Source organism: Gavialis gangeticus, unplaced genomic scaffold (assembly GCF_001723915.1).
Source record: "Gavialis gangeticus isolate Ggan-Ray unplaced genomic scaffold, GavGan_comp1, whole genome shotgun sequence".
In the NCBI taxonomy this organism is placed as follows: Eukaryota; Metazoa; Chordata; order Crocodylia; family Gavialidae; genus Gavialis; species Gavialis gangeticus.
In genome coordinates this window covers 84,549,730-84,569,845 of record NW_017729033.1, presented here as the reverse complement: position 1 = coordinate 84,569,845, position 20,116 = coordinate 84,549,730, and the positions used below count along the sequence as shown (strand labels likewise).

At 40.5% G+C, this 20,116-nt stretch overlaps 1 protein-coding gene across 4 annotated transcripts in view; it reads right to left on the bottom strand.

The window, feature by feature from the left end:
• SORBS2 (sorbin and SH3 domain containing 2) overlaps positions 1-20,116 on the bottom strand; it is a 298,880-nt gene that overhangs the window by 170,339 nt on the left and 108,425 nt on the right. For 2 of the 4 annotated variants that reach the window (XM_019525917.1, XM_019525919.1), the window contains exon 4: positions 7,379-7,417. The exons of the other annotated variants lie outside the window; for them this stretch is intronic. In XM_019525917.1, the coding sequence (XP_019381462.1) occupies positions 7,379-7,407 (29 nt within the window). In that variant the 5' untranslated portion in view covers positions 7,408-7,417. The remainder of the gene's footprint in view (positions 1-7,378; positions 7,418-20,116) is intronic. 4 annotated transcript variants of the gene reach the window in all.

The window sequence follows — 20,116 nt, the reverse complement described above, 5'->3', positions numbered from 1 at the left end:
TGTACAAACATTGCTTTAGTTCTCTGCACTTCTATTACCTATTGTGATTGATCAACATGGTAAATGCTACATTTCTTAACTTCTGAGGGGGAGGCATAATGTTACTTCTCCTTAAATATCAGGAGAAAGCCACATTTCTTGGCTTTCAAATGTTTGGATTCAACACAGTGTCTAGCTGATGTGAAACAGCCACAGAAATCAGGGACAGAAATTACACATACACCAGTATAAGTGATCAGAAACTCGTTCAATTTTGTAACACAACAGAAGTTCAGTGCACATAAACTGCTTTCAAAATGGGTGAAACAGGTTTAAGATAAACCTGGATGGATGTCGTATCAAACTTAACTGATTTAGGTTAATCAGTTTGTTGAGCTTCTGTCCCAGATCCCCTCCAGATTCAAGATCCCAGGATGCTTTCATAGTGGGCGGGCTAGCCTTGGCCCAAGCTGTCTGCTTTAGCCAAGTAGGGAGGCATGCTCTAGTGCAGCAGTTCTGAACCGGGTACATGTACCCCCAGGGGGTATGTGAAGCCTCATCAGACTGTACGTGACATATATTTCATACATTGTCTAACACAGGTCAAAGGGGCTAAAAAATTAATTTCCCATTGAAAGGAGGTACATGAAGTCTCACTCTGAGACCAAGGGGTACGTTGACTGAAAAACGTTCAGAACCGCTGCTCTAGTGCATCCTCCCCCTCCAGCTTCTGGCTTGGGCCATTGCAGGCACATGACTGCATTTCTGGAATCAAAAGTAAATGTCTGTTCACTTAGTTATCAGGTCAATCTACCCAGCTTAGACTAACCTGCAAAGATTGAATTGATCCAGCCTTGGGTTTTTTGAGTGTCTGTGTTTAGTGCTAGAGTACAGCTTTAAAGATATTACAGTTAGCTTTAGCAGAGCTACTTTGACATCTGTAAGTGTAGACTACAAACCAATATTGCATTTCCCCCAGGAGAAACCATTTTATCCTGTGGCAAAGTGCAAGCATTCAAACATCTCTGTCCATCATCCCAAGAGAAACTTTACAAAGCTTTATGGATTATGAAGTTCTAACAGTTTGTCCAAGGACATCATGAAGCACATCTGAGTGGTTGCCCCAGGACTGCATCATTGAATCAATGACAGAAAAGCAGCAACTGTTCACTAAACCCTGATTAGAAGGGTGAAGTGTGTACATGCCAAGCCCAGGACGTTTCTGTCCTGGGACAAACACAAGCACAACTTATCCATGGACAAATACAAGGCCTGTTCTCAACTATATATATGTCTTTTCTCTGCCTTAGATAATAGTCTGTCCTCAGAGAACTAAAAAAGAGACTTCACATGAAATAGGCAGAGAGTGTCTGGTTTTAAAACAGCAATAAACCACTGAGCATATCAAGGTAAGTATTTGAAATGAATGTGTTTGGAGAGACTAGTCCAGGAGAGCCTGGATTTGCACACTGATCTAATCTACTTGGACAGCTGCTATGTTCCCAGCCACAGAATAATCCTAATCTCTTTCTATGTCTCACTTGCATCAATTCCCAACTGTCCTCCTTTGGCCACAAGAGGCCTTCTATTGTTAATGATATCTTGTATGGGAAACAGTGTCTCTCTAAACTGGGCGCTAGAATGCCTCTTTAATAAATCTTGCTCTAAGTTTCCTCCAAATGAGATGTGACGTGGTCCAGCAGATCAAATCTTGGAATGCATTTCAAAATGCTTGCTTTTTACTTTTGGCTCTTCTATGGACCCTTTTTTGACTTTGGATGAACCAGTTCATTTCCTGCATTTCTCTTTTCCATTTCATCTGTTGTCAGTGTAATCTGTAAACTTTTCACACTGGCAATTACCTCTTCCTGTGCGTTGGCCTGGCACATAGCAAAACTGGACCCCAACCTGGGTGGGGATTTCTAGACTCTACTGTAACAAATAATGACAGGAAGACACATTCTCAACAGGATTCTAGTATGCTGAGACTACAGCCTGTCATACTGACCAATACCATCTCCTTGCTCTTTCTGTCTGTATTCCTCTGCTTTTGTCTTTGGTTAGAAACTCAGAACAGATTATATACTCTGTTTTGTCCTGTCTTTGTACTGCAATTAACACACTGGACTCCTTGTTCTTGACTTGTGTTCCTTACTATGGTAATACAAATAGTAATAATCAGAATGATAATAAATAATCAAGGATACAATGAAATGCAGGAAATGTCAAAAGTGTAGCCAACCCAAGAGAGATAGCCAGGCTAAATAAAATAGGCTCCAAACAATGTATAAGACCTCATAGGGCAGGGAAAAGGGGCCAGACCAAGGATAAAAAGGAGGAAAACAATTAAGATATGGACAGAATGATAAAAGGGCATTTTATAAATTCTTATTGCAAAACTCATTACAGACCAAATGCCCACACTTTCATCCACAGAATGACAAATCTACTTGCTGCTAATAGTGTAACAAAAGATAACTGGATATGCAATCACCTAACAGTGTGTTTTGAAAATATTAATATTTCAGCTTTTTTAGTCCAGGCTTATTCACTTGAAGTAGATCTCTAAAAGCACATGCCTATTTGCATGTTTACTGTAAATACATTATTCATGCTAGAATAGAAAGGAAGCAATCTTGCTACGGTATAGAATAGGTAGTTTAATCACTGTGTATTAAAAACAGAGTATTAAATGAGCTCCTTTTAATTATCTTAGCCCTCCAGTCTTCCCTCAGTTTTGATAGTGCTTCATCAAGTGCATTTAGTATTTGAAAAGGAAATTTCATTCACATCAATATGAAATTTCAGGTGCACTGATACCTTTCTTACAAGATTCTGGCTCCGGAGAACGGGGACTTTTCTCACTTACCCACAGGTTTACTCACTTCCTGGCCTCAGAGATTCTGAAGGCTAGTCTGGAAAAGCAGGTCCTGGTATAGAGGCATGAGGCTTCAGGGATTCCCCAGGTCTTATGCCTTCACACCAGGACCCGTGTAGGCTTTCCCTGCTTATAAAGAGGTGCCCCAATATTCCCCGTGTTGGCCCTCTGCAAGCAGGGAAAGCTAGGCATGTGTTCCAAGGGTTTAAGGGACCCTCATACCCCCAGAGCACCTGCTGAAGGTGGCTGGAGAGTGCACATTAGCTCACCTTGCCTGTACTATCCTGCCACAGACATCCACAACAATAAAGTGGCAGAATTTATGACTTACTTTTGTCACACTACTAATTTTCCTCTGATGTGGTGTGACAAAGATTTGGGAATATCTATTTGCTCACCATTTTTGCTGCTGTAAAAACTATTATGGAGACACAACTGGGACATCAGGCAATGTCTGTTTCTACCCTTAGCTCAGTAAACATGTCCTCTTTGGTTATGTTTGTTAGACCATGAGGTTTGGAGATAATCATGTTCCATCATTTTCAAAACCATCAGATGGTATTCAGATATTATGCAGTTTAAAAAATAGATATGATGTATCCTTATCCATGTCTACATTAATGTATAGAAAAATCCTGAAAAAGATAAAAATGCGCTTTTCAGTTTTTGAACTGCATTATTCAGGGATCCTATGTAGGTAGCAGCTTTTACAAGTGGTCTGCTAAGCATCCATTTAAATGGTGAATATGCCAGAATACTCCTGTGTGTCAGTCTTTCCACATACTTTACAAAAACTGGAACTACTTTTTTAAAGACCTTTTTAGCCTGATTCCATAACCAGCATCTTATAGCAGCACAGAGGAGAGGAAACTTTAGCACAGAAATGACAAGATCAAACAAACAAACAACGCCCCTTCCCAACAGGCTTTTGAGTCCAATGTTTCCACAGCAACACTATTTTTGTTTCAACTGTTTAACTTTAGCCAAAGAGGAGTTCCTCTCCACATTATACAGAATACAGTCTCCAATACAGTCCTGCTAGGACGCATATTACAACAATTTGTGCTTGTGCTTCCTATTCAAAAGGAATTCATTTTTTTACTAACGAGTGAATCAGCTTGATCATTATCACCATATTTATTCTGACTAGTCAGAGGACAATTAAGTCCTCTTTCTCTTTTTCTTCTGATCTCTCTGCCTATGAGAGTTGATAACATATTAATGCTAATGGGAATAAATGTTGCATCACTTGCTCATTGTATTCCATTTTCTCTCTGTCTCTCCATTTTTTCCCTATAAAACTCTAAATACCCTATTCAATTATCTGACTTGATTATCCAGTTTTGGGGATAAAATGGCCTAAATCCTTCACTGGCATAGAATATTATAACACATACAATGTCCGTCTTTTCTTTGTTACCGTTACTAGTCTTAAAATGTGTATTTACTGCACTGCCTTAGCATTCCAGACAGCCAAGGTCAGAGACAAGTTCACCCTTTAGTCTATCAACTTAGTGTCTCCTTCTCCAATACTGAATGAGTAATAACAATAGGTTGAATAATAAATCATGCTATCAGTCATGTCGTATTTATAACTACCCACAGGAACATTTAAATGGAATTCTTCTTGTTCAGTTTGTGAAGCACCTGCCTTATACATTTTCTATAATTTAAGGATTCATCCTTAAAGATAACTTGAAGGTCAGGAATTTTTCACCTTGAATCATTTTTGGCTGAAAGTTATTTTTGGAGAGCCTGATATTAGTTAAGGCAATAAAAGTTAATTAATAACGTAATAATTTTTCAGCAAAACTCTCTGGATTTTTTCAGGTGAGATCTCAGTGGTTATCACACTTTTTAGACTCTAGGCACCCCACATTAGACTCAAGAAGCCCTTCTGAAAACGCCAGCTCTAAGCTTTCAAAATTTTCCAAGGTAGCAATCAACTGTCTGCACCTCCTCTTCATCTTCATGCAATCCCCTGCCTCATTCACTACAAACTTACAGGCTTTTGCAACAAGGGAGCCCAGTTGCCTCTTGCACTATACTGTTCTTTGTGTCGTGCCTCCTGCACTACACAGCCCTGATACATCTCCAGAACAGGTTCTAAACGCTCACTGAGTGCATAACAATACACAAATAGGTCAAACTAAGGTTGTACAGACAACCTTAGATCTGACATTTCCTTACTTTTGAATGCTTGATTGTATGGCCTTTATAAATGTTCTTGCCTTATAGCTCTTTAAAAATACTTTGGAAGTTAAACACAAGAGAGCAAACAGGAAGAATGATTTGATCATTTGGCATTGCACTGATATCCATGTCTTTCTCCTCTGCATTCATTTGGCATCACAAGGTTGGGTGACAGAGTATACCTGAGGCAGACACCCTGCTTTTTCAGTGCTGATGTCCAACCCCAGCTCTATCCCCCACCCCCGGCATCCACTGCGGTAGTTATTACAGAAAGTCTGGCTCTGGGTTTGAGTGATCTCAGCATTATATCCATAGAGTTCATTTTTACATTCTAAACACTAACAAGTCTACTGGTTTTTCAAAGGATCACAATTTGGTCAAACCTGGGTCAGCTTTCACAGGTTATAGTAAAGGGCAGATCTCTGACACAAAGGCCCCCATCACCCCAGATTTCACGTGTCTGTTCTAAATCACGTGTGTGACAGCTTGGCTAAGAATGGCTTCCCAGAAGTTTAACGGGGATAAAAAGCATCATACTTCATAACTCTAACTTTATTCTCTGAAATGGCTGAAAGGTTTTGCCTGAAATTAAACAAACAAACAAACACACACACAATCCCTTCCTCTGAAACATACATCTACCAAGACAGGCATAGAAAAGAGAAAATTCAGCCTAGACAGCCAGGCAATCAAAATCATAAGCAAGTGAAAATAAGATCTTATAGGGGATGATCTTGTAATAGGTCATGCTACCAGGCTACCTACCATAAATGAAAACATAACACAGGCAGCGTTTAACAGTGCAGTAAAGTATCGCACTAAATTTAAAACACAATAAATGCTTTGGATACTGCATTAAAGCATTGTCACTGTTAATCAAGTGTTTTGTTGCCTGCCTGTTTTGTTTCGAAAGCTTAAAAATTATCAGGGGCACAAGCCAAGGTGCACTGAAGTTAATGGGAATCTTTCATTGGCTTCAATGGTCTTAAGAGCAGCCCCAAATGAAATATTTCAAGGTTGTCAAATCAATAAAAGCGTATTTCCAGTTCTTTTTCTCCCTCCAACGCAAACGTAAGTGCCATTTAGGGGCTCACTGTTTTGCATATAAGCATAACTGAAGCAGTTCATGGGGCACTCAAACATCAGCTGGCATCTGTTTTATGAAAATGTGTAGGTCAGTTACATCTAATAATTTAAGGCTGGCTGTTCACCCACATCAAGTGCAAGATGGATAATGGGAAAGGGTTTAGCATAAGGGAGCATTATAAAATGCTTTAATTCGCTGACTACCCCCAGTTTATTTAACATACTGGGTATACCTTGAATCATTAATCTGGCAAATGTCATTTTTTATGTGATTTTTACCACATGTGATTTTATTTTTTTGATTGGGTGCAGTAAGTGCTGTTCCCATAGCAGATGTTCTCAGTTCTCATGTACCTAATTATAATTTTATAATATAGTCACCTACAGAACTGTGCACTGTAATGTATCATTTAAAAGCCCACTGTTCCTTGCACATTAAATTCCACTTCTCTGTTTCAAGCACAACTCTATTTTCAGCTATACACAGCTGGTGATACACAGAAGAAAGGAATCAGGCAATCAACTGGAATTTTGATGCTGTAGCTTGGGAGACATGTTTCGCTCTATGCTCATGGACAGGAATTTGAAACTAAACTATTTGAGATAAATGCTTTTTGTGATAACAGGTTTTATGGTATAACTGTAAAATGATATATTAATTAGAAGCTAATATACCCAATACTAGCTGTAATATAACCCACTTTTCTTCCTTTTTTACAGAACAAGATTCTGATCCTGCAAAGACACATTCATGAGTGATTTCACACATGAGTAATTCCATCAAGCAAACTCTGTGCAAATCTCCAGAGGATCTGGCACTAATATTTCACTCAGCAGGTGCTTATTTACACCTATAAGTGGCAGCACAAGCAAAGAACAATGTCAGTCACAGGATAAATACATACATATTCCCTGCAATTCCTCCAGTTTGTTTAGTCTGTGCTTATTCCATCTCTAGGTTCCTTAAACCTTGTGTTTCTTGATCTGACACTTGGCTTGAGAAGTGTTAGTGTGGTCTAAGCACAACTTAAATGTATCTGTCCCTTGCAGGAAGGGTTTGGTCAGGGGCTGAGAAAGAAAAATGTTAGATGTTTCCAGCTCATATTTTCACAGTAACAGTGCTCAAAGAGCTTTACTTCCCTAAGCTTCTAAAAATAAGAAAGAAACATTCATTTTGGCAATACATTTGCTTATATATTTCTATAATTTTGACATTTCAGTAATTGATGAACATACACATACCATATAAAGGTGAAGTTCCAACAGCACATAGAAGTTATTCTAGAAAAAGTTGAAAATATTCAAAACTCCTATAGAAAATCTGTGGAACATTCATAATCTTTCTTTTAACTAAGTGTCCTTCTTTACACTACAGAATATGCAGACTTCTTATATTTTGATTTTGGGCATGTTTAAATTTATGTTACTGAACCTTTTTCCATTGGTTTTTACTTTTTGGCCCTATGACATGTAAGTGAGATGTTATAGTGACAGTAAGCTTTCAATCTGGTGATATTTAAGGTTAAAATAGCTCTTAGGAAATACTTTTGGCTTATCTCTGCTAGCTTGGTTTGTGAAATATCCACAAAATGCTGACAAGTAAGGCTAAAGGAAAAGATTCATGGAACATTTAAGAGACTAATGAAGTACAGAGACTGAGACTGCTCTGGACTTAATCAGGGGCACCATCACCCATGCTTCAGATGAACTTTCATTACAACGCTAATCTTTTTTTGCACAGAAGTTACCATTGGGAAGTTTTTTGGCTACTCAAATTATTAACAAGGCACTGCCAGATTAAACATTTTTTTATCATGTCCTATCACCTACACTTAGTATCTGGTGACAGAGAAAGATGGTAGTTGCAGAAACAATATGCTAAATTTATCCAGAGTTTCAATAACACTTACCTAAGATTTAATCAAAGTATCAAAATACATTAATCTCAGAGGAGACAGGGAGCCAGCAGCAGCAGAGACAGTGTTGCACAAACATTTTTCTAAATTCCCTAAGATTAGCTGTGAGTCTTGATACACCTATAAGACCAATGTGATCTCTGAGTTGTTACTATTTACTGATACTCCATATTGGCCTCATTAATGTTACTGTTTCATAAGCAGCTACACACTGTAGCAGTACATCTCTGAAACTCGCAGTACATATTTGTTCAAATTAGGTCCTGTAACATTGCATGATGTAAGTGACTCCAGTATAGCTGTTATGAGCATTATGCACACAAGAGTGCTAAAAGTTACTGAGTCTACATGATAACATAGACAAAGGGATTAGTTTGGAGTTTCTTCTCTTTTAGGATCAGGTTTTGCTTTTGACAGTTAATGAAATGTTTCCTATTGATTTTATTTTGAACAGAAATGACAGTGGGATCTGACTTTCTGGGCCTATTTATAGTGGGCTCTGTTACTGATTTGCTCTCATATATCTTATGCCATAAATCTAACTAAAAGTTACAGATCTAATACACAGAGGATCCAAATAGTCTGTTGCCAAGAATAGTCTTCATCACAGCTCCAGCACTGGTTAGAGTACTACAGTTCTATTAAGACAGCAAGGAAGAAACACCATGCCATAATTCATTAAATGACTTTCCCCAGGGTGGCTAATACCTTTTAACAGAAAGGTAACATTCTCAGCTGGTGCAAAGTGGTACAGATAGTGGAGTTGTACTTCTTTATACCAGTTAGGAATATGTCCTATAGTTTGCAATTGTGCAGTACCATTTAATTTAACTGCTTCTTCTCGTGTCCTGTCTGAGATTGTTGATGACATGTATTTAGCAGAATTTGCAGATTCGTTAAAATGTGACAGAGCTTCAACATGAGTGCTTTTGCTTTGGCCGTTATGGCAGTGGGAATCCTGAGTTTCAATGAAAGTCTGTAAATACTGAAACACGTTTCATAACGGGATAGATCCTCATCTCATATAAATCACTATTATTTTTTTGAAGTCAATGTGTGCCAGTTGAGGACTGCAATGGAGGGAAAGCTGCTAGAGATGAAACAATGCACTATGTAGTGGGAATACTTTTTACAACGTATTTGCCTGTAGGAGAGCTTTAACAGTATAATGCAGCTTGATAGGTGGGTTACTCTGAGAATGATTTTTGTACTGCATCGTGAAAATATATCATGATATGTTGAGGCTGCTCTGCTAAGCACTCTGGCTTACTGAAAACTAACTTCATACCAAGGCCTGCTAAGGCCTGATCTTAGATGTCATAGTCCGGAGGTTGCCCACTTGATCACTAACTTACCATAATTCTCCAGTTCTACTTCTACTTGTGATGCACAGGAGTTGATATTCTAAGTCACCATCAATGGCTTGGAGTCCAGATAAAGGACTTCTCCACTTTTGGTGGACCACGGTCTTTCCACAGGATTGTCAGGACAGCAGTTCTTAGAAGGATCAGGTGGCAACAGGAAGAGGAGACTGGCCTGCCAGACTCTGAGAACATTTCCATGAACTTTGTAGTCTGCCGTGCATAGTCTGCCTCTCAGGCCTATGACTACAGCTATCACTTGCCAGGATGCTGACAGTTTGCATGGTTGTTTGAGATACGAACATGATTAAATAATATGGTTCTGTGCCAACATTACATTCTGTGAACTGCAAGTCAGCAAAGGAATCACTGTGAGCTTCCAAAAGCTTACCAAAATCATCAAAGGCAGATGTTATCCCCCACAGGTCCAAATGAAAAAAAACTCAGCCATGCTTGGAGTAGCACTATAAACGTATTTTGCCCATGTAGCACGTGTGTTAAATTCTATGAAATAGTTATCTGCATGTGTGTTTTAATGCACATTAGTCTATTTTAATGTGCATTAAAGCATCACTAAAAAAAATAGGATTCTTTCCTGAATATAGGCACCTAAGCATTCTTACTCTAGAAACAAAGAAAGGATCACATCTTTCCTTCAAAACATGACAAGAGGAGGTGGCGAAGGTGGGGGTAGCTCAGTGGTTAGTGTACTCATCCAGAGGGTAGGAGACCTAGGTTTAGTTTTCTCCTCTTCCTCACGACATGTAAATTCCCATCTGCCAAGAGAATGCCCTAATCACTAGGCTATAATCACTGGGTATTCCAGAACTGGGGAGGAGATCATAGACTCATAGACAATTAGGGCTGGAAGAGACCTCAGGAGGTCATCAAGTCCAATCATGAGCTCAAAGCAGGACCACCCCCAACTATACCATCCCAGCCAAGGCTTTGCTTACCTGGGTCTTAAAAACCTCTAAGGACAGAGAGGAGGAGCAGAGAAAAAGAGGACATTCAATCCCTTCTATTGACACTGTTTACTTTGCTTAGAATAATTAATCAGTACTTGAGTCAGAAACAGGGAAGGTGAGCAACTTGGAGAGCAACACAGTGGTGAGAGCACTCACTTGAGCAGGAAAGACTGCTCCAGAGACTATGCATTTTATCTTAAGAAACCATTGTAGAAAAGAGCTATTGGAGCAGGGATTGGAACCCAGCTCTCTCTTCTCTTTAGGAAACTACACTAATCTCTAGGCTAATGACTCTGTCTCTCTCTAGCCTGATGACTTATTTATTTCACGCAAAACGTTAACATAAATTTTAACAGGAAGGATTAAAGACAACAGTCACTAGGGCTGTGTGTAGCTTCAGTCCCTGATTTGATCTGGCAGAGATTCAGCCTGATTCGGTGGCCGAATCTCTGAATCCGATGTGAATCAGAGAACACTTTAATCTCCCTGAATCGAATCAGAACCCTCTGAATTGATTTGGAGAGATTCGGCAATTCAGATACAGACACAGCTGTACATTTTTTTCTACATACCTTTAGATAGCAGGCATCTTGTTAATGCTGCAATGCTGAGGTGCATGGAGTGTCCCACAGAAGTGCGGGGGGCTCCCCAGCGTGCTTGGCAGCAGACCCAGAAGTGGACCAGAAGCACTCCCGGTCCACTTTTGGGTCCCCCAGGGAGCTCACAGGGGGCCCCCCTGAGCTCCCCCCAGCTTGGTGACTGGTCCCTCCTGGGTCTGGGGGGGCACCCAGGTCCCCCTGTGTCCAATTGTCCCCCCTGCGCACTCCCCAGCAGACCCAGGAGTCCACTTCCAGGTTCACTGCTGATCACATGGAAGGCTCCCCCACGCTCCTGTGGGACGCTCCATGTGCCCCAGCATTGCAGCGATCATGAGCCATGCCTGCTACCTCAAGGTACAGAGAAAAAACTTTTAAAGCTGTGTCTATGTCCAAATCACTGATTCTTTGAATCAGCATCAAATATTCAGATTTTGATTCAGCTGAATCGAATCAGGGACAGTAATCCAAATCAATGAATCAAATCACTGTCCCTGATTCGGTCCTAATCTGAATCCGAATCAAATAGGGCCTGCTTTGCACACCCCCAAGGTCAGTCACTTTGTTGGTGTTTTGGGCAGTCTCCTGGGAAGCAGGAGATGTAAGCCTGAATACATGTAAAAGATGGGAAAGAAACCCATATCTGGGGCAAGTTCTCTAACCATTAGTCCTTTAGATAAAAGCGAAAGGCAGCAGAATCACTTTCTCTGGACATTTTTTGAAGAGGAGCAGCAGCTGTCATGCCCAATGTGGATACTGATCTCTTATGGATGCCCAGGGCACATTTACCAGTTTTATCAGGCAACACGCAAAAAGAGATACCTTTTATGTGGCTCATGCCAGGAATTTCATGTGATCTTCAGGGTGCCTTGCTCAGAACTGTCAAAGGCGTGGGTAGTTTTGCACATGTCTAGAAGCAGAACTTTACATGCCTGGAGTCCTTTAGGTATTTCATTTCTCAACATTATAGACCTTAGATGTCTTCAGGGTTAGGCAGCAAATGTGAGGGGGTTTTGAACATTTTTTTTTTACTTAGGTGCCTATAGTGGGAGCTGGATAGAACATAGGTCCCTGACTGTTATTGGTCTGCTACATGTTCAAGTGTGACCACTAAAGGTGTTTGAGAATAGCAAAGACAACAGTAAAGAAATATATCTTGCATGTTACAAAAGCCCATATTTGAACCCGTTGTTTCTAAAGTTTACCCCCTATTTATTGGATTTGATTTATATACCGCCTTTTCCAACAGAGGTTTAAGGTAACTTGCAATAGAAGAACACAATAACTTACAAAACAGTAAAATGCTTATAGTACAGGAGAAAACAACACAAAAACCCACTAAACAGTCCACTGACCTTTGCTTGCTAAAGGCCTGCCCAAATAGGAGGGTCATACAGTACTTCTGAAAGATGTTGAGGTTCAGGCTCTAGAAGCTGTCAAGAGGGAGGAAGTTCCAGAGTTGAGGGGTGACTACTGAGAATGACCTCCCATATATTTTTGCTAAGCAGGCTTGATGCACTGATGTTACTTGCAAGAGGTTGCTCTCGGCTGGCATCAGGGATCACAGTCATAGAATCATAGAAAATGAGGGCTGGAAGGGACCTCAGGAGGTCATCTAGGCCAACACCCTGCTCAAAAAAGGACCATCCTGATTAGATCATCCCAGCCAAAGTTTTGTCTAGTTGGGTCTTGAAAACCGCCAAGGATGGAGCTTCTACTACCTCTTTGGGTAACCTATTTCAGTGTTTTACTACCCTCCTAGACAAAATTCTTCCTAATATCTAACCTAAAATTCCTGTGCTGCAACTTTGGACCACTGTTCCTTGTTCTGTCATCTGCCATCACCGAGAACAGTTTAGCTCCATCCTCTTTCAAACCACCCCCTCCAGGTAGTTGAAGGCTGCTATTAAGTCCTCTCTCCATTGCCTCTTCTCTAGACTAAATAAGCCCAGTTCCCTCAGTCTTTCCTCATAAATCATGTCCTCCACTGCCCTCACCATTTTTGCATTGGCCCTCTCTAATTTGTCCATCCTTTCTGTAGCGGTGGGCCCAAAACTGAACACCATACTGCCGACGTGGCCTCACCAGCACTGAATAGAGGGGAATAATCAGTTCCCTTGGAACACACTTGCCAATGCAGCCCAGTACAGCGTTAGCCTTCTTGGCAACAAGGGTACACTGTTGGCTTATATTCAACTTATTGTCCACTGTAACCCCCAAGTCCTTTTCTGCAGAGGTCTTGCCCAGCCAGTCAGCCCCCAGTCTGTACCGGTGTATGGGACCATTCTGTTCTAATGACTGGGCAATAAGGGAGAAGACAGTCCCTTAGGTATGCAGGGTCCAGATCATTTAGTACCTTATAGGTCAAAACCAGCACCCTGAATCACACCTGGAAAGCTAATGAGAACCGATGCAGATTCTAGAGCAATGGATGTACTTATTGGTGGCGGCCCATCCCCATCAGAAGGTGTTCTGTACCAGCTGCAGCTTCTCATCTGATACTGTCTTATAGTAAACCTGCCTACACTAGAATCACTTGAAATATTTACATTTGTTCAGCTATATTTTAATTTGTGTATCTCTGGACTTACTTTTCTTTTGAAAGGATTTTATTCAACATGTGAGAGGATAATTTATTGGGTTGGTTTTCTATTGTATTGACTGAGACAACTGACTTTTAAACAGGTGAAGGTCTATGTTGATACAAAATTAGGTATAATATTCTGCCTAAGAGTTCTAACATATTTGTAAAAATGCTGATAGCAAGAACATAAAAATATATCCCTACTACTCCTTTGTAAGCTTTTTCATATGAAGGCTATACTCTACTGTAGGAACATAAATTATATTGTTGCATCCTGAAAATTGAAATTGCCTAAACATATTGTGGAGAACTGGTGGCTGATTCAAACTGATTAGTCCTACTGTAGCACCAGACTGCTGTTACAGATAAGTACGCCAAAGGGATAAGAAATCAGGTAAGTAAAAAATAATTTCATGCATTGAAACTACATAACACAGATGTAATTTTAAAAATTAAAAAAAATGAGAAAGCATTACTTTGCATAACAAAAGAGTAGGTTAGCCCAAGGGTTTTAATAGCATTTGCTATTTCAGTGCAATTAGATTTAGCTCTGGGGTGCCAATTAGAAAGAAGGATTAAAAATGCATACATACATTTTAGGAATATATATTAGGAAGCTTATTGAAACTGCCTTTTTGTATTAGATGTTACAATAATCTGAAATTGATTTTATAGGATTTTTAATGAAGCTTAGCATCCCATGCCCTTAAGGAATTTGTCCTTTTAAGCAAACTCTTTGGAAGGACACTCCTATTTTACAGAGAGAAACTGAAAGTCAGATCGAACAGGGGAAAAAACAATCCCGAGTGCCCAAAAGTTAGACATTCAAATTCAAACTATGGCACCTAAGTAAGCAGCCTCTGTTTCAAATACGTTAGGAATTCAAAGATCTCATAGTCAAAGTGGCACAGACTCGCAATAGACTGTTTTGGTTCCCAGTTGTGGATATTTAGCCACTGTGACCCTTACCCCTGACCCTGATGCTTGTTCAGTGCAAGTGCCAGCATCACAAATCACATTTTCTAAGAACAATGGGAGCTGTCAATTTTGTGGCACATCTGAAAATCAAGTTGAAACAGAGACATGAATTTCAGTGTGAGAGTTTGAAAAAAGCAGCTTGCCCAGCTCACTCAGAAAGTCTTTGGCATGGCCAAAAAGAGAACCTATCACCCAAGCCTCTTTCTTGTACATCAATATAAAACTACCCTCTGAGCTAAAGCACAAAGTTCAAAACTGGATTCAAATATCTCTGAAGCTGAGATGCGATTGAAGCGATTGAGGCTGGGGTTTGTGTCAACCCTTTGCAGAGAGGAGAAGCCTTAAGTTTATTTCAAAATCCTACTTTTACCAGGCTTTGCAATATTCAAATTGTATATAAAATGCCAGCAAATACCATTAAGTAAAATGGTGTAGACCAGGGGTTGGCAACATTTTCTGGTGGGGAGCCTGGAATGGCTCAGCTTGCATCAGGCTAGCTTGGCTTTAGGACACAGATGCTGCCACCACTTCTCCCTGCTGCTCAGCTGCTCCATAGCATGGCAAAATCCCCCCGCTCCCTCCTCCCACCAGAGCCCAGGCAGCTGACTGTAGTATGGTGCAGGGACAGCTGCCTGTCATTGAATGCTGATGAAACCACAGTTCCACAGGCTCGATCCAAAGGATCCAGCCCACAGGCCATAAGTTGCTGACTCCTGGTTTAGACCCGAGCCCTCAATCAGCCCCTAAATACCACAGCAGTAAGGCAAAGCTTTAATAAATACAGGCAGTCCTCAGACTTAGGACACAATTGGTTCCTGAAAACCATGTCTTAAGTTGAAATGTTGTAACTCAGAACCAATTTTCTCATAAGAAACAATGTTATAAATGGGGGATTGTTTCCTGAACCAAGGCCCGATACCCTATTTTCACCAAAAATACCCCAGAATTTTGCACTCAATCAATTATAGATGAGTAATATAGCTACATCAATGTATTTATATCGTAAATACCAATCATATTGATTTGTAATGACTTCTTTGGGGTGACTTTGCTGGACTTTTTGAAGGGCTCTTGGTTGGAGTCTTCTCAGGAGTCTTGGCTGGAGGTTTTTGTGGAGTCTTGTCTGCTTTCTTAAAGAAAGTGTCCAAGGAAGTTTGAACAGATGTTCTCCAGGGAGATGAGTGATGCAGTTAATTTGTTCGCTGGCATGGCATGGCATGGCATTGGATCAAGCATTCTAAGTCGAAACTGGCGTTGTAATTTATAAATGTTGTAAGTGCAAAACATTGTAACTCAAAATGTTGTGAGTCAAGGACTGCCTGTATGCCATAACCAAGAAATAGAAGATGCTTCCTATACTGGATTACCCCAGATTGTACAGGATTGATATAGCTGCATCAATACCACCTATTCCTAGCCTAGGTGTAGAGAACTAGGCTTTGGCAAGAAGTGCTGCTCTGCTCTGGCAATTCCTGGCTGACACAACTGACATACTGAGGTCATTACCAGATGACATGAATAACAGCAGACTGTCCAACTGATGGCCTGTGGGTCACATGCAGTCCCTAATGGGTTAGCCTGCTACACCTGGGATCCCAGTCTGGGCACTGCTCCTCCACTGCTATCTTGCAGCTGCTGGAGTCTCCAAGCTCCCCCTCGCTCTTTTGGTTTCTTCTTTCTGCCCCTGCCTCGTGAAGAGAGCCTATGGACAGAAGGTCTGGAAGGACGCAATGGTGCTGGAGTGGTGCAGTGGGGAGGGGAGCTGGGGTGCTGGCACAGCATGTGGTCCCTAGCCAGTCAGAAGTTGGACAGCCCTGAATTAGGGCATCCTTAAGGCTGAGCTAACTTGGTGCAACCTTGTAGAGCACATAGATAGTACACAAGTCAGCCAGGCAACATCTTTGAAAGGACAGCTGTAATATTGTCAGATTTGTCTGACCACAGCATTTTAACAAACAAGTTATAGCCTAAGAGCCTGCAGATGCTTAATCATGCAGTTAGCTTTTCACACATGCACTAGCTGTATACGTAGATCTTGCTGAGCCTAATTAAAAATATTCTACAGCATACTCCTTCAGAACTGCAGTGTCAAAGAATTTCCACAACGTTTCATTTTAATGAGGTAAGAAACCCCTCCTTCCTGCCCCCCCCAAAATAAGGCTGCCTATACACATGCACCAACGTATTCTAATTAGAACGCTCTAGAAAGCTCTACAAAGTGTGTCAAATTACCTTTAGTTAAAGCATCTTGTGGCCATTTTTAAATGCATGGGGGCTTAATACATGTAATGCTGTGGCCTTTTAATTAGAGCAGCTCTCCAGGAACTCCTATAATTAAAACACCACACCTCTCCTCTCCCAAGCATGTGTATAAGCAGCGTAAATGATTCAACATGATTTTTTACCTCTAACACAAGAGAATGAAATGATATACATCTGGTGTTTTGTATATAAATACTAAAATTAGCTGTGGCTTTTATTAGGCCATTCTACCCTGCTTTGCTCATATTATTGTATCGGTTTAAATACTTGAATAACAGGTAAATAATATGTGGAATTTGATCTGAATTAATTATGCAACTCTGCTATTTTGTGTAAACTTTTGGAGGAATATTTGCAATTAGTTGCTGCATGTGGATATGCTTGAAAACATGAGACAGCTTCCTGTAGCAGACTTGGGGAGACCACCTCTTCACTTTTATTTTTCAGGTTTAGCTTTTTAAGGGACCTGTATGAAAGTGCTGAGCATTCTTTAAAGAACAGCACTCTTAAAAGAAGAGTGTGAACCTGGAAATGTAATTAACATAAAAACTGAGTTAAGAGTAGTTACAGATATTTCATCTACTAATTTGGGGCAAGGATAGTAAAAAAAAATAGCACATTTTACGCGTTTTTCTAATGTATTCTTTCATTTTTTTGAAATACAACTAAATATTATGCAAACTAAATGATTATACAAGAAAAACAGTGAGAGACCATACACAAAAAGTTGCCAAATGCACCAAGTTAATAAACTGAAAAAACAGACATTGTTTCTCTCATTTTTTTTCAGATGCTGTAGTTGCAGAATTTAGTTATAAAAACAGTACAAAAAATTTGGACAGAAGTGCGATGTTTAGATTGATAGTGTTCTGTCAGAGCCAAGCTAAGCCAAATGACTTAAGTAGCTTTGAATGACTCTCACAATAAGCTATTAAATGTGTTACCTGAAGACCGGAGGTACATGATGAGAGGAAATTCTTATATATAACTTCAAAGAAACTCACAAAATCATTTCCAGTCTGGTTCTTAAATGACAACTGAAAAACTCCACTGATCAGCATACACAGTGAGCAAATACAGCAGTCTGGCTATGGAAGGTAATGTTGGAAGTTTGCTGCATAAAGCAACTAAGAGAAAAAAAATACCATTCTGGAGATCACAGTCCTCAAATATACTTAAAAAGTATCACTTAACATTTAATAAATATACAAAGACTTTCTTATCTCTAAATTAAATGCAATTATAGGGGTGCCATATCAAACAATTTAGATTGATTTAACAACAATAACTCAATTGCTTCATGTTTGTGGGACACCTTCCTGAATCTAAATTTAAAAATAAATTTAATTTAACAACTCATCCTAGAAAAAAATTATGAACTCTCAAAAATCCTTGGGGAACAAGGAAATTACTTTCCACCCACATTATGTCAGCACTGTTTCTTCAGTTCAGGTATACAAAGCCTAACTTATCTACTAAAAATTGCAGTGCCAGTGCAGTCTCAAGTACCTTAGCAGAGTTCATGTGATATAGACCCCCTCTACATGTGCAAGTATCTAATGCATGATCCACACAATCACACCTGCTGGCATGCCACATGTGCATGGCAGGAGGAGTGATTGTGGGATTGTAAATCAGATCCCATCACGCTTTACTGCCGGTGCAGGGGGAGCCTGATCTCAAGCTCCCCCTATATTTGCAAGAGCTCCTGTGGCTGGTAACCCACTCAGCTGGTGGAGTTCTCCATTATGGGGCTACTCCATATACCCCCACAGCTTGGAAACTGCAGCAGCTGCAATATCCTAGCTGTGGGATGCATGGGGAACCCCCATGGATGGGAGTCTTGTCAGCTAATGGGGCTTCTAGATGAGGTGGCTTGTACTCCCGTGGGTGGGATGCAGCATAAATTGGGAGCTCCCAGTCTTAGGGGGTACACATGAGCCCTCCCAGCTTGAGGCTTTGATCAGTGGACAGGGCTCCCAGCTGTGGGGGCACAGGCACCATCTACAAATTAAAGCTGAATAGAAACCAGCTATAAAGTTATTACACATTTTCCAGAAATAACTTTATAGATAGTTGGACCTTTTTTAAGGCACCATAGATAATTTGCATGTGTAGCCAGTTTAAATTAATTGAGCAATTAGCCAGGTACTTGAATAATACATGTAGCATGTAGAGGGGGGGCATAGTTTTCCTTAGGCTAAAACAAAACAAAAAAGGCCTCTGATTTCTAAGCCATGAAGACAAGATTTTGTCTTCATCTCCCACTCCTGGTTTTATTTTTGTTTTATGACACTCTGTAACTTGAAAGAGCCTCCCACCCTCTGCACATCAATACTTCAGATTCTTGTTTTGTTGAAACCTTCCTACACTCTTTTCATTGGTGATGTGTCTCTGCCTTCTTGCATTTGAGCTCTTGTCCGCATACGATATTTCCTTAAATTTCCCTGTAAACTCTCTGGAGAAGAGATCTCCATTTCCAACATTTTTTCTAAAGTTCCTTTTAAGTTTGTGGCACTCTATAAAATGTCAGTAGGAAGGCCTACTGTTATTGAGATTATGTTTTTTCTTTCTTGTAAAAGAGACAAAAGATGCACTTCTTGTCACTATCCAGAAACATGTAAAATCTACTGGTACTCTCAACTTTGAACCTTTCAACAAAACTCCAAGTGAGGCAGTGCAGCATGTGTACATTTTTGGCCAGGACATTAGTGAAGTACTTCAGGGTAGTGAAACCCTGGTATCTCAAAAGAGTGGCTTATTTTGAAAGCCACGAATACATGAATATTGTGTTGATGAATCACAAGGATGTGGAGAAGCTTGAAAGAGTCCAGGGGACAGCCACATGCATGACTACAGGTCAAGAGACCAGGCCTTATGAGGAGAGGCTGATAGGCATGGGATTTTTCAGCCTGGAGAAGCGAAGGCTCAGGGGTGACTTGGTGGCAGCCAGTAAGTATATTAGGGGTGTGCAACAGGAACTGGGAGGACGCCTGTTCACCAGGGCACCTCTCAGGAAAACAAGGTCTAACGGCCACAAACTGCTGGAAGACCATTTTAGACTGGACATAAGGAAAAGCTTCTTTACTGTCCGAGTCTCCAGAGTCTGGAATAGACTACCCCCAGAAGTGGTGCAAGCACCTACTCTGGATACCTTTAAGAAATGCTTGGATGCTTAACTTGGTGGGGTGATCTGACCCCAGCTAACTTCCTGCCCCTTGGGCAGGGGGCTGAACCCAATGATGATGCAAGGTCCCTTCCAGCCTTAATGCCTATGAAATCTATGAAACAAAAAGGAATAGGAAATTCAGAGAA